This window comes from Zootoca vivipara, chromosome 5 (genome assembly GCF_965207765.1).
Source record: "Zootoca vivipara chromosome 5, rZooViv2.hap1.1, whole genome shotgun sequence".
NCBI lineage: Eukaryota > Metazoa > Chordata > Lepidosauria > Squamata > Lacertidae > Zootoca > Zootoca vivipara.
Window position 1 is genome coordinate 3880551 of NC_142588.1, and position 14362 is coordinate 3894912.

General features: G+C 46.6%; 1 protein-coding gene across 2 annotated transcripts; it reads right to left on the bottom strand.

Annotated features, from left to right (window-relative positions):
• Positions 1–2279: 2279 nt before the first annotated feature.
• CREBL2 (cAMP responsive element binding protein like 2) lies at positions 2280–11586 on the bottom strand. 2 transcript variants are annotated; one of them, XM_035102243.3, is made up of 5 exons: positions 11462–11586; positions 10289–10486; positions 6962–7109; positions 6098–6174; positions 2280–4476 (listed from the first exon to the last, which is right to left on the bottom strand). In XM_035102243.3, the coding sequence occupies exons 1-4, from the start codon at positions 11474–11476 to the stop codon at positions 6122–6124; spliced, it is 414 nt and encodes a 137-aa protein (XP_034958134.1). In that variant the 5' UTR covers positions 11477–11586; the 3' UTR covers positions 2280–4476; positions 6098–6121. The 2 variants fall into 2 exon arrangements, with proteins under 2 accessions (XP_034958134.1, XP_034958135.1); XM_035102244.3 differs by lacking the exon at positions 6098–6174.
• Between the last annotated feature and the right edge of the window lie 2776 nt (positions 11587–14362).

The following is a 14362-nucleotide window of genomic DNA, read 5'->3' on the forward strand; positions in this document are numbered from 1 at the left end:
AATTTATTTTTCAACTGATGGGAGTACTGCCGATTGAACTGTTAATGTAAAAAGCAGTAGTAAACTCATCAATTACTTCACAGCAAAAGTGTCCTGCTAAAGACAGACCATCTTGTTATGTCTCCTCTATTTGCCTTTGGGGGATGTGTTGGAGAGCCTTTTAGGATATCTAGAGCCAAGTGGTTTTCACCCTTTCCCAATCTAGAAGAGAGGATGCATCTTGGCTGTAGTGACACTACTTACAGTGTAGTGTGTAAGCATGTCAATGCACACACATTGGCATGAAATGCTAGTGCACTGCTTCCTTTCCCCCATCCCAATAATCATCTACACTGACAATAAAACTTGCTAAATGCGTTTGACTTGCAGCTACTCCTTAAGTAAAGCCAGATCAGTTCTGAGTTTAAACATGGGAGGATCTCTGAGAATTGCAGTCCTATGACAAAGACTAGGGAAACGCCTGCACAGGTGGTCCTATAGCTGAGTGGCCCTGTCTAACTCCCACTCCTGGGAGGTCTCCTCTGTACGCAGAGCCTATGCATTATGAGGGAAATGGACCTGTGGAACGGGGGCTTCTAGTAAAAGGATTGTAAGAGCCTCATGACATGGGACCTCTTTTGAAGTAAGGCTGCCACGACTAATCAAAGGCACCTCCAAAAAAGATACCTTTGGCATGATCTAGTCTCCCTTTTTCTCTTTTACTGAAGAAAAGGATATTTTAATGCCACCGTCATCACAGAGGTGTTTGTGGAGGGGATATATTGATTGAAAATGTCTGGCCCATCTGATCCGTAGTTGGGTTCCTATTTAGAATATTCGGTGCACCAACATGACAGTGATGTGGGATTGGGAACTGGAGTGATCATTTTGTGATATTATGGCAGTGGACAAAGCTGTATACTTTTGAATAAATGTTTATTTAATTTTAAAAAGAAAAAAAAAGAGGAAGGCCGCCACTGACCTTTTTTCATTGCAGCACCTCCTTAAAGCACATTCATTTTTTCTTATGCTTTGGGGGGGGGTATTTTATTGTTTGTACCCCGCCCTTGGATTTACTTTGACAAAGGGCAAGCTTGAAATATGTTAAACCAAATAGTAGGTTATGAAAATAGGGGAAGGAATAAATTAATTCCTCTTCTGCTTCTGATCTAATTTCTTCTAATAATCCTAATAAAATTATAATAGGATCTAAAGAAATTCATAGTTCCGCTCTACACATTCTAGGCTTTGCAGGCACAATGTAAACCCTGAATTAGTGACTATCCTGTGCTGATTGAGTCAGTCAAGTATAGATGCTGTAGTCTGGGGAAGCTGGGTGCTACCTTGGGAAGATGCCTCCAAGGTGGTTGTTGTTCTTTTAACCCACACAGGTGAAGGAAAGGGGGACACGCCTCTTAGTTCTGCCACAGCAGGGCACAGCTCCCCATCATCCAACACATTGATTCATGACAGACATAGATGCTATTCCCCATCATTTCTTCATCAATGTGAGTAATGGGGTCTGTTCCTGCAACCTTCTACTTGTCAGAATCCATTCATTCCTTGAGTTATAGCACCTATGGAGCTTGCATTTATTTTAATGGAGCCCAGTCATGTTAACTGGTATTCACAACTTTCTGTGGGCTCTCAGATACCTCCCACTGGGCATTCTTGTCATTCACATTAGTACATCTAGTGAAGAAGCCTTTGTGCATCACATATAACTTCCCTGGATCCTGGAACCCCGAGTTCCAGCCTTCACTGAGAGTTAACAAGGAAACCTTCCTACAGCCCTAGATTTTTCCCTGCACAAGAAAGGAGCATGGCAGCTAAGATGTGGAAAGTGCTATACTAGAGGACACCCTTAGATGGGGAAGAAAACCTGCCTTCAAACTCTTACACAAGATGGGTCAATGTATGAAAGCCCCAAAATATGTAACTTTAAACACGTGAATGCATTTAATGGGCTGGTTTTCCCTTAAATAATAACAGTCACCATGACAAAGGCAAACAAAGTTCAGACCAGAGGGTGTATTGGGGAAGTGGGGTTAACGCTTTTACACCTCTGCCACAGTTCCACCAAAACCTCCCCTTCCACGTTTGAACCAAGATGGAAGCTTTCATTGACACCCTTGTTGAGGGGTGGGACAGGGCAGGGCAGGAATATACTAAAAACATTTAATGCCATAGCTGTTCTGGCCCTGAAGTGCAGAGGACAATGTGCAACACACAGTCCTTCTTTCTGCCTCCACCCTATGAAGAGCTTTTTATTACCCCATCTAATAAAAAGTGAACAAATGTTTGAAGCTCCATCCACTTTAATATAAAACAAAAAAGGACAGACTTGGGAGTCTTACAAGAATTTAAGTGTTTTCTTCACAGCAGATATATGTGAGTGATCAAGACATCAGGCTGAAAGAGATTAAATTTTCCCTTTCTGATGCACAATGCTACAGTCAGACTCTAAATCAGAGCTTTCCAAACTGTGTGTCACAACACATTAGTGTGTTGGCTGCAGTGTGTAGGTGTGTCACATGAATGCTCTTATAGGGGGTTAGTTTGACCTCCAGTTTGCTAGTAAAACTGAATTACTGTGTCACGAAATGATGCATGTCTAAAAAGTGTGTCACCAAGATGAAAAGTTTGGAAAGCTCTGCTCTAAATGGAGTCTGCAGGGCACCAAAAGCCCTGCATGGAGTCAGCCTCTTATAATACATCTACTCAACATGCTGCCTAAAATACCCCACCCCCACCCCAGTTCACCCTCTTGTTCATTTGTGCCACTAAGGAAGAAATGCCATCCCACCCCCATTCCCACTCAGCTGCTCCTTGGCTGCATGGAGGAAACAAGAAATAATAATGCATTAGCCTTTGACTCAATGAGAGCATCAATAAGCAGGTTCCAAACAGGCACACAGTTACACAAGCTAAAGGGGGCCTGTTCAGATACACTCATTTTACTTTCAAGGAGATACTTCACTTGGGTGTAAAAAGGACCATCTCATGTCACAAAACAATGAACCCTTGAGAGACTTAATTTAATAGGTCAAATTAATCCATGGCCTGCAGTATGGGAGCCTTAAGGAGTGCAGGCATGTGGCATGCCTGAATGGGAGCAGGATGGGAGCAGGATGGTCCTGACTGTGGCATAGAACAGCAATTCACCAACTGTGGGAATAGGGCTCACAAGCAGGGCTCCATTTCTATGAAGGTACATTTAAGCCACTATGTTGGACGTCTTCACCACCACTCTCACGCTGCTCAGTGCAGAATGATCTTGTGTGGGGCTGCCTTCCCCTGCTCTCTACCAATAAGTGGAGAGTGACATCACCCCAAAGGAGAAATGGGACACAGGGGGCTGCTAATGGAGCTGGTGGGTGTGGGAGAACCCCAGGAAAGTTGGCATGGCCCAGCCAACACAGTGCCGTCCCCAATCTCTGGCTGACTGGGCAAAAGGGAGGGTGGGAAGCAATGTTAACTGGGCTGCCCTGGAATTGCAAGAATGCCTGTCCATTAATTCTGCAAATAGAGATGTCTTTTTGAAAAAGAAGGGAAAGTCTCCCTCCAAGTTTGATTTAACAATACACTTATTTACAGTTCTTTGCCTGTCAAATGTTTGGGAAACATTGACTGGGGCCTGGTCTACATAGGTAGCAGACTGAGGTGACAGAAGGACTTCACCACTATAGACAACAGGTGGGACATACTGTTTTTGAATGGTTCCTTACTACCAAAAAAGCCAGCACACACCTAGCATATCTGCCCATTCCCACCTGCACCTGTGCTAGTTTTTTGTCTGCAGGGAGTTTAGCATTGGAATGTACTCAAAAAGCATCTCACAGACATGATAGCACTGGTATGCTTTAAACAACCCTGTAGAAAGAAGGTAAGTATTATTACTCTGAATTGCAGATGGAATGGCCTTGCCGAAGGGAATTCATGGCAGAGGCGAAATTTGAACCAGGGACATCCTATTCTTAGCCACAATGCTGCACTAGGTCAGAAATAACAGAAGTGCAAACCCATTACATATTTCCAGCCCACCATGAGAAACTGGAATTATTATTACAACATGGACCACAGATAAATACCATACACATAACAGATAACTTTGATGCCAGATGACCAAGCCTTTGCTGCACATGGTTTCTTAAATAACCACTCCCATGAATACTAAACAGAAAAATCCAACACACAAACCATGAGCAATTATAACAGCAAGTTCGGAAATTTCTTTCGCTGTCACAGCAGAAATCTCTACATACACGTAAGTTGTAGTTTCTATATCAAGATAACAAACTGGGTTTTTTAAAAAGTTGTAGAGTTAATTCTGTTGGCTTGCCATTGGGTTATTTTGGTATTCACCTCAACGATCAAGTTCTTTGCTGCTGCAGCACTGCCACCCATCATGGTGGAAGGGAAGCTTAGCATAAAGACTACAAATCAGTGTTGGTAATATAAAATAGAGGCTTTGATCTTGGCTGTTCCATCTTCACCCTGGAAGAGAGATCAAATACAACTAACAATATTTTATAGCTATTCAAAATTTCAACCAGTCAGCCAAGAAATCTTATCTCCATTTGTTATAGCTAGCATTAAAATATCTGACAGGAGGTTAAAGAGCCATTTGCCAGTGACTCAGTTTCTGTAGGAGTGAGATAATCCTGATGGCCCCTCCGCCTTTGCTCAGCTCAAAATACAACGTCTGGCTCGTACAACATGCTAAGCTAATGAATGCATGAGTTCCGGGAGAGGAAAGAATGGCTGATTTGCTCCTCCCTTGGGTCATTCTGCTGCTGTACTAAATCATGGCTTGGCATGTCATTCAAACACAGGCTCCTGGTTTAGCTTTCTACACACTAACCACACCCTGTAACCCAAGTTTGTCCAATGGTGGTGGTTTATCTTGGAGAACTAAACCAGGTTCAAACACCAGGCTAAGCCAAGTCATGGCTTAGGACTGCAGAAGAGCAAAGAGGCTTTTCTATTCTGTCCAGTAACCCACATGCTTTCATTTTAACACAAAGCCACACTTTGGCTTAGCATGGCATGCAGACAAGGCCATTATGTCCAGTGCCCTTCCCCTATAAAAAAAAGGTAGCTGAAGGACCGTAGTAGAGAGGTTTTCAACCTTTTTTGAGTCCACAGCTCCCTTGACCAACTCCATTCTTTCTGCGGCACCCCTGTGGGGCTCAGGAGCCCAGTTAGGTCACCCCTTGCCTGCAGAGCTGGCAGCCCCTCACCCCTTTTTGAACACCCTCCATTGTGGAGTGTTCCCTCAGCCTCCTCTTCCCCCCTCTCTTTGGGGGTGCTTTGGGGAGCTAAAACTGCCACCCCTAGTCTCTGAGCTGCCGCCCCCAAGAAAGGTGCCTCCTCTCACAGGGGTCTGGGAAGCACCCTCTGGCCAGCCCCAGAGGAAGCGTTGACCTGTGGAGCTTGTAGCCAGGGCTGCTGCAACAAACAGCCACACAAGCCTTTGGGGGGCAGAGATGCAAGAGGGCACCACAGGAGGATGGAAGGAAAGGGACAGAGGACAATGGTGCCCGTGGCACCCCTGACCATCATTCAAGGCACACCAGGGTGCCACAGCACACTGGTTGAAAACCACTGCTGCAGTGGAAACATGCAAGACGAGGATCGAGGAGGCATAGGATTGGCCTTGCAAAATCAACCGTTCCTTTAAGGCCATAAGTCCTCACAGGAGCACTCCTGACCTTGTGGGTGCCCCAGCTGGGGCTCAATTGCCCAGATTATGGAACCAGAAGGAGCCCAAATCACCACAGGTAGCAGCTGGTTGGGGCAGCTATAAATGATGCAGAGGGCAACAAAGTTTGTGTTGCTGCATCACGGACCAGACACAGCTGTTCCAGAGGCTCCCCAGGGCTGCAACAAGAGATTTAGTGAACTGGTGCTGGATGTGGGTTGTCTGGGTGAAGGTCTTGTGAGGATAGTTTATTTGGGATTGTTTCTATGTGTAAGAGGGTGGTTCATTGATTGGGAAAGTTTTACATTAGAAGTTTATCTTGTCTAAACAAGTATTTCCCCCCAGTAAGTGTTTTATTGTCTATCAAAGATGCATTAAAGAACCTGCAATTGACCAGGCAAAACAAGCACTTACGTGTAAGTGTTCCTTAGGCACTGACTAGAAACGTTGCTGGACAAAAGACAGAATAACAGGCCCAATCCTGCAGATTGCTGCCACCAGCAAATAAGTGACAAAGACAAGATGCAACCACAAGTTGTTAAGACAATGACCTTATATGAAGCACAGAAGGCAGGCTTACTTAAGGGTGTACATTGCTTCATCACTCAAGACTTGGGGACTTTCAGTTGAATGGATGGATGGAATTCAATGAATTGAATAAGCACTGAGCTGCTTCATAAGCCACCCAGCCTGGCTTCACACTGTGACCTCACTTCCCCTCCACCTTTTTAATTTGAGGGGCCTGCACCCTACTCGTCAGGCAAAAGCTTCCCATACAGTGGCTACCCAAGGGAGAAGTGTGCACACGTGCGCACACACAGAAATAACAAATCCATGGTTAGAAAACCAGGGGCAGCCAGACAAAAAGAATGCATGAAAACTGGATCTAGAAGGTCAGGGCAAATAAAAAGGTCTTCACCTCAGAAGACATCAGGCAGTGGCTCTGTGAATGAGTTAAAAAATAAGTTGGCCTCCCCGCAGGTTCAGACTACTAAAAAAGGGAATGGGTAAGGAAGAGAAAAGCACTAAAACAGCTTCTCCTTCATATCTGCTCAGGCAGGGTCAATCCATGATGATTTTGTGATGGACCTACACTGTTATTTTCACATTACCCTATTAAGAAGCCTCCAGGTAGGCATGGTCTTTCTAAATGCAAGTTGCTGTACAGTGTGTAGCACTTGAGGCACTTAGCAGGCAGAGTCTATGACTCGCTCTTCCCCATCTGCACATCTTGGTCTACTCTGGTAGCCATAAGAACCTTCATAAAGTAGTACTTACAGGAGCTGTGACTGTTTGCATCCATCTTGGAAGCCTTGCCAACCTTGGCCATGTTCTGCATTGGTTTGCTTTGCTCTTCCCCGCTTAGCAGAGCTTTAATTTCAGAGGGGATTTTCCCTTGATCCATTGCTAAGCACCACTGCTTGTACTAAAAACACAAACATAAAAATGAACTGGATTGTGATCATTAGAGTTCTGTTGTTCAATAGCCAAGATTAAAGCCATGGCTATCATCAATCAGCATGTAATTATTTCTATCGGGAAGCTGCCAGAGGAAGACATTCACTCCACCATGTTCCTCCCCCGGAAGTGTTGACATTTATTAATAATGGAGTGTCTCTTTTAGTCTTTTTATGTAAAAAGGAAGATGAATTAATCTATTTGGGTTGGAAGATTGGGGAAATAACGCCTAACAGACGGTAGATCAGCTGGATGTCATTCTAGAGTAGATATTTCGTTTTGTGTAACAGAGATGGAAAATCAGAAGTCGTTTTTATTTTTCTTCTCATCTTTTCTTTTATTCTTCTTTTGGTTTTCCTTTGTTTTGTTTTCTCTTTCTCTGTTTATTTTTGTTTTTATTTAGTTTCTTTCCTTTTCTTGTTTTAGGAAAAAGCTTTAATAAAATCTTAATTTTTTAAAAAAGAGAATTCTGCTGTTGTACATGTGTGATTATTGGACTGGGGATGTGGAAATGTTCATCAGCAGGGCTATGTGTCATTGCAACAAGTTCGTCTCTTGGTTGCTTGTCTGTTGGTCACTTGGCAAGATTTTCTTCAGTGCCCTGCAAAGTTCCTTGCCAAGTGGCAAAAATGGCAGAATAAAGGATGCCAAAAAATACAAGAATTTTGGCAAATCTGCTCGATTTAAATAGTGTCAAACTTTTATTGGTGTTTAATTTGGATTTGTTTCTTTCTTTGTTTGTTAAAGTACACACAATGTTGATGTACAGGGCGTCTCACTTTTCTGTCCCAACAACCCTTATTCAGCTACAGTAATCACATTCTGGCTTTCAATAGTTTTCAAATCAGCTTTCATAAGAAAACTGGGTAATAATTAAAATATCTTTGAAATCGTACCCTGTACGAGTTACAGGTAGGTAGCCGTGTTGGTCTGACGCAGTCAAAATAACAATAAAAATTCCTTCCAGTAGCACCTTAGAGACCAACTAAGTTTGTCATAGGTATGAGCTTTCGTGCGCATGCACCCTTCTTCAGATACTTTTCTGTTCTCTTCCTTGAACAGGACATGCCTTCAGGCATGTAAGCATTTCCAAGAATTGGCAACTCCCTGCTCTCAGACATCTAAGCAGAAATCCTGGGTACATAGTGACATTGGCACAGGGTGAAACAGCATACTTGCATGAACACACATAACTCAGAAGCTGTTACAGTGGTACCTCAGGTTACAAACGCTTCAGGTTACCGTACAAACTCCGCTAACCCAGAAATAGTACCTCAGGTTAAGAACTTTGCTTCAGGATGAGAACAGAAATCTTCACTGCCTCTATTGCATCTGCAGAAAACAGCAGCAGGAGACTCTTTCAGGTGGTTCGCAGTTTAGTGGAACCACCTGCTCCATCGGGGCCCAGTACGGGCCACATGATCTCCTGCAACGATTTTGCAAAGTTTTTTGCAGATAAAGTCGCTCAGATTCGGGAAGAGGTAGACTCCACCGTGGGAGCAGGGCCGGGGCAGGGGAGTGCTAGAGTCCTGTCTAGTCCAGTTGCGTGGGATCAATTCCAATCTGTTACCTCCGAGGATGTGGACAGGCTGCTTGGACGAGTGAAACCAACCACCTGTCTCCTTGATCCTTGCCCATCCTGGCTTATAAAAGCTAGCCGGGAAGGGCTGGGCGATGGGCTTTGCGAGCTGCTGAATGCTTCTCTCTGTGAGGGAACCTTCCCAGACCCGCTGAAAGAGGCAGTTATTAAACCGCTTCTTTAAAAAAAAATATTTAGATGTGGCCAATATGGCCAACTATCGCCCAGTCTCAAATCTTCCATTCTTGAGCAAGGTGATTAAGCGAGTGGTTGCTGAACAACTCCAGGCACGCCTGGAAGAAGCGGACCATTTGGATCCCTTCCAGTCGGGATTCAGGCCTCATCATGGGACTGAAACTGCCTGTCCTCTCCCCCATGCTTTTTAACATCCACATGCAGCCGCTGGAAGAGATCATCAGGGGGTTTGGGCTGGGTGTTCATCCGTATGCGGATGATACCCAGCTCTACCTCTCTTTCAAATCAGAACCAGTGAAGGCAGTGAAGGTCCTGTGTGAGTGCCTGGAGGCGGTTGGAGGATGGATGGCGGCTAACAGATTGAAGTTGAATCCTGACAAGACAGAAGTACTGTTTGTGGGGGGCAGGAGGCGGGCAGCTGTGAAGGACTCCCTAGTCCTGAATGGGGTAACTGTGCCCCTGAAGGACCAGGTGCGTAGCCTGGGAGTCATTTTGGACTCACAGCTGTCCATGGAGGCGCAGGTTAATCCAGGGCAGCTGTCTATCAGCTCCATCAGGTACGCAGGCTGAGATCCCTACCTGCCTGCAGACTGTTTCACCAGAGTGGTGCATGCTCTAGTTATCTCTTGCAATGTGCTCTACGTGGGGCTACTTTTGAAGGTGACCCGGAAACTAATCCAGAATCTGGCAGCTAGACTGGTGACTGGGAGCAGCCACCGAGACCACATAACTTGAAAGATTTACATTGGCTCCCAGTACGTTTCCGAGCACAATTCAAAGTGTTGGTGCTGACCTTTAAAGCCCTAAATGGCCTCAGTCCAGTATACCTGAAGGAGCGTCTCCACCCCCATCGTTCTGCCCGGACACTGAGGTCCAGTACCGAGGGCCTTCTGGCGGTTCCCTTGTTGCGAGAATCCAAGTTGCAGGGAACCAGGCAGAGGGCCTTCTCGGTAGTGGCGCCCGCCCTGTGGAACTCCCTCCCATCAGATGTCAAAGAGAAAAACAACTACCAGACTTTTAGAAGACATCTGTAGGCAGCCCTTTTTAGGGAGGCTTTTAATGGTTAATAGATTACTGTATTTTATTTTTCTGTTGGAAGCCGCTCAGAGGGGCTGGGGAAACCCAGCCAGATGGGCAGGCTATAAATAATAAATTATTATTATTATTATTATTATTATTATTATTATTATGCTCCGGCAGCCCGGCAGCAGCAGGAGGCCCCATTAGCTAAAGTGGTGCTTCAGGTTAAGAACAGTTTCAGGTTAAGAACGGACCTCCGGAACCAATTAAGTTCTTAACCCGAGGTACCACTGTAGGCCCAAAGAACTGACTCAAAACTGGGGGTAAGGTGGAAAAGAGAAAAAGCATATTACCATTTCCAGCTCTTCTCTAAGAGCACATATGGCTCTCTCTCTGCTTGAAACCAGCTCTTCCAGGTACTGGTACCTCAGCTTCTTCCTTGCTCTGCATTCTCTCGCGCTCTGCCGGCTCCTCTCAAGTTTAGCTTTCAAATCTATTTTGGCTGGTTTACGGCCCCGTTTACCTGGTTTCTTCACTTTCCCTCCAGCTACCTAGAAAACAGCAACACATTTTACTTCGGTCAGGGCAGTATCAGTAAGAGTTCTCCATGGTGGTTCTTACAAAATTTATAACAGGACAGAAAACAAATGGGCAGTATTTGGTTTGAGAATGTTTCTGCCTAAACTGCGCTGCTGCTGTACCAATAAAATAGGTAGCAGAGTGCAGAGTGCCTGTGACACCCACAAGTGTGCCCACAGGACCAAAAGGGTTAACAACCCTGGGATTAAGGCATATAGCATACAAATTTAATATATAATAACAGTAATACCGTAATAATAATATGGCTTAGAAAGATTTCCTGCCTAAACGGTCTCAGTCCAGTATACCTGAAGGAACGTCTCCACCCCCATCGTTCTGCCCAGACATTGAGGTCCAGTGCCGAGGGCCTTCTGGGGGTTCCCTCGCTGCGAGAAGCCAAGTTGCAGAGAACCAGGCAGAGGGCCTTCTCGGTGGTGGCGCCTGTGGAACGCCCTCCCACCAGATGTCAGAGAACAACAACTACCAGACTTTTAGAAGACATCCCTGTTTAGGGAAGCTTTTAATATTTAATAGATTATTGTATTTTAATATCCTTCTGGAAGCCGCCCAGAGTGGCTGAGGAAACCCAGCCAGATGGGCGGGGTATAAATAATAAATTTATTATTATTATTATTATTATTATTATTATTATTATTATTATTATTATTATTATATAATCACAGAGAGCTGCTGCCAATGGATTCGTGTACACCAGCCTTCCTCAATTGGGGGGGAGGGGAATCCAAGCAGCTGTTGGACTACAACTCCCACGATCCCTCGCTATCAGGCCCAGAGGCCAGGGATGATGAGCGTTGTAGTCCAGCAGCTCTAGGCCCGCCACCGCCTCCCCATGACGGAGAAAGGCCGCTGAGTCTCCCGGGCCCCGTGGTCCCCTGGGGAACCTCCGCGCCCCCACCCGCCGCGTCCCTGCGGAAGCCGCCACTTACTTTGCTGTCATCCATGGGTGCAGCCGAGCCCCCTCGCCCAAAAGAAGCGTGAAGGCAAAGGAGGCCCCTTGCAAAGAGCAATGACAAGGGCCCTCCCGGAGCCCCCGCCCCGCCCCGCCCCGCCCTAGGCCGCCGCCCCCGGGGGCCGCCCTCCCTCCGCCATCACACGCCGCTTCCGGCTTCCTTGTTTTGAAACGCGGGGGGAGGGGCATGTCCGGCCAGCCCAGTGCATTTCGGGAGCTGCAGTCCCGCTCGTCTCTGTCCTCCGCCCTGCCCATCAAGATGGAGGAGGGGCGTCCCAGCAGCCATTAAAAGGCTCGGCTGCGTAATGACGTAGCATATCCTGGTTGGGGGTGGGAAGTCGGAGGGGCGAGCCGTAGAGGAGGAGGCGCTGCTAGAGCGGCCTAGGAAGATGCTGACGAGGCGGCGGCGGCCGCGTCTGTTCTCCATGTTTCCCTCCCGCGCCTGCCTGGCATGGAGAAGGTGGCAGAGGGCAAAGGTTGCTCTTCCTCTCGCCTAACGCCACAGCTCGTGGGCATCCCATGAAGCTGAATTTTGGAAGATTCAGGACACAGAAAAGAAAGGACTTCCAGCCCAATGTATTTCTAAGCTAATTGGATGAAGGAATTGAGGGGATGCTGCTCATCCGAACTGGGAAGGGGAGCTAATGACGTAGAAGACAGAATCGGGAATCAATATGACTGGGCGCTAGCTAACAAAAAGAGTTTCAATAGGGAAAATGGACAAATGTAAGGCAGGAAGAACCAGATACTGTACACAAAGATAAGATGGGGGACACCTGGCTTACTAGCAGTACATGTGAAAAGGATCTAGGGGTTTTGGTGGACCACAAGCTTCACATGAGTCAGTGTGATGCAGCAGCAAAAAAAAGCTAACGCTCTTCTAGGCAGCATCAACAGGAGTCTAGTCAAGTGTCTATCAAGGGATGTAATTGTACCACTCTATTCTGCCTAGGGCTTGCCGATCAGAAGGTCGGCGGTTCGAATCCCTGTGACGGGGTGAGCTCCCGTTGCTCAGTCCCAGCTCCTGCCAACCTAGCAGTTCGAAAGCACGTCAAAGTGCAAGTAGATAAATAGGTACCGCTCCGGCGGGAAGGTAAATGGCGTTTCCGTGCGCTGCTCTGGTTCGCCAGAAGCGGCTTTGTCATGCTGGCCACATGACCTGGAAGCTGTTTGGCGGCTCCCTCGGCCAATAACACGAGATGAGCACTGCAACCCCAGAGTCAGTCACAACTGGACCAAATGGTATGGGGTACCTTTACCTTTACCTTTTATTCTGCCTTAGACCACACTTGGAATACTGTGCCCAGTTCTGGGCACCACAGATTCCTGCATTGCAGGGGGTTGGACTAGATCACCCTTGGGACTCTCCCAGCTCTAAAATTCTATATTCTATTATTCTGATTCATGCAGTGCAGAGTTAAACTGTGGAACTCACTCTCGCAGGAGGCAGCAATAGAGGCTTAGACAAATGCATAAAGAAGGAAAGGGCTATTGATGCCTACTAGCCAGGATGGCCAATGGAAATCCTTATATATTTTATGTGGCTGTTTATTTGTATATATTTTAAATTTTTATATATGGATGTTTTATGATGGCGAAGAAGGCAAAAAAGAAGGCACTAATCTGAATCTGTGCCTTTTAGGAGATGTTTATGTGATGTTTATGTGTATATTTTTTGTTATGAAAGTGAAATGCTTTCTTAGGGTTTGCCAGTTGCAAAGTAGAATATGTTTCCTGTTCTGCTCCCTTTTAATCATTTTGTAGATGAAAGAATTGTGTGTGTTTTTTAGATACAGCTTTTACATCTTGACAAGCTGGAGCCAAGATTCCCTGTTCTGCTTTTTAAAGATAACAGATTCCTGGCCTCCTCTGCACCTCATCACCCTAAAGAAAACAACTTCTGTCTGGAAGTTTTGAATGTAGCAGAAAAAAAGTCTAAAACCTCCTGCATATTCATGCTCCATCTTTGACATTCACAGGTAAAGAAGCGACATCCTCAACATGGAAAAAGGGTGACCAAAATAATCAAGGGGGTGGAGTGACTCCCCTATCATGAAAGATTCCAGCATTTCTGGCTAAGTGATGATACAGTGGTACCTCGGGTTGTGGACCCAATCCGTTCAGGGGTGCCGTTCGCACCCTGAAAAGTCCACAATCCAAGCTGGGCTTCGGCGCATGCGCGCGTGGCGAATCCCAGAAGCAAAGACTGCTGCGTTTGTATCAAGAAAACGCAACCCGGAGCAGATGCAACATGAGGTATGACTGTACTTCATAGAGGGCAGAGCCTGGCTGTGCCTTGTGGCTCAAGGTGAGGTTTTCAACCGTGGCTCTCTTGACCAATAACGTTCTTTCTGCGGACGTGAGGAAATGTGCTCCAAGTCTCAGAAGCCCAGTTATGTCACCGCTTGCCTGCAGGAGCCAGCAACCCCACACCCCTTTTCCAACACCCTCCCTTGTGGAGTGTCCCCTCCAGGCAGCCCTTGGTCTCTGAGCCATCTGAGCCAACCCGCCCCCGCCCCAAAGAGAGGTGCCTCCTCACTCCACCCCGCAGGGGCCTGGGAAGAGGATTCCCCCAGCCTTAGCTGCCCCAACAGATACTGGCTAAAGGTGAATGTGAGGCCAGCAGCTTAATCACCTTGGGAGGCAGCAGTGGACACTGCTGGGCCAGCATGGCAGAAAGACTCCCCTTTGGTGTGGGGGACTCAGTTGCCAGGCAGGCATTGCACACAGCAAGCAGAAGAAAGGCCAACACAGCTCCTGCCTGGCCTCCCACTTGTCCGTCTATTCCCAACAGCAAGGGCTGGTGGTATCATGGGCCAGGAGTTGGCTTCACCTGCTGAGCAGCAACCTGAAGGAGCAGAAGGCAAAGTGACTCCAC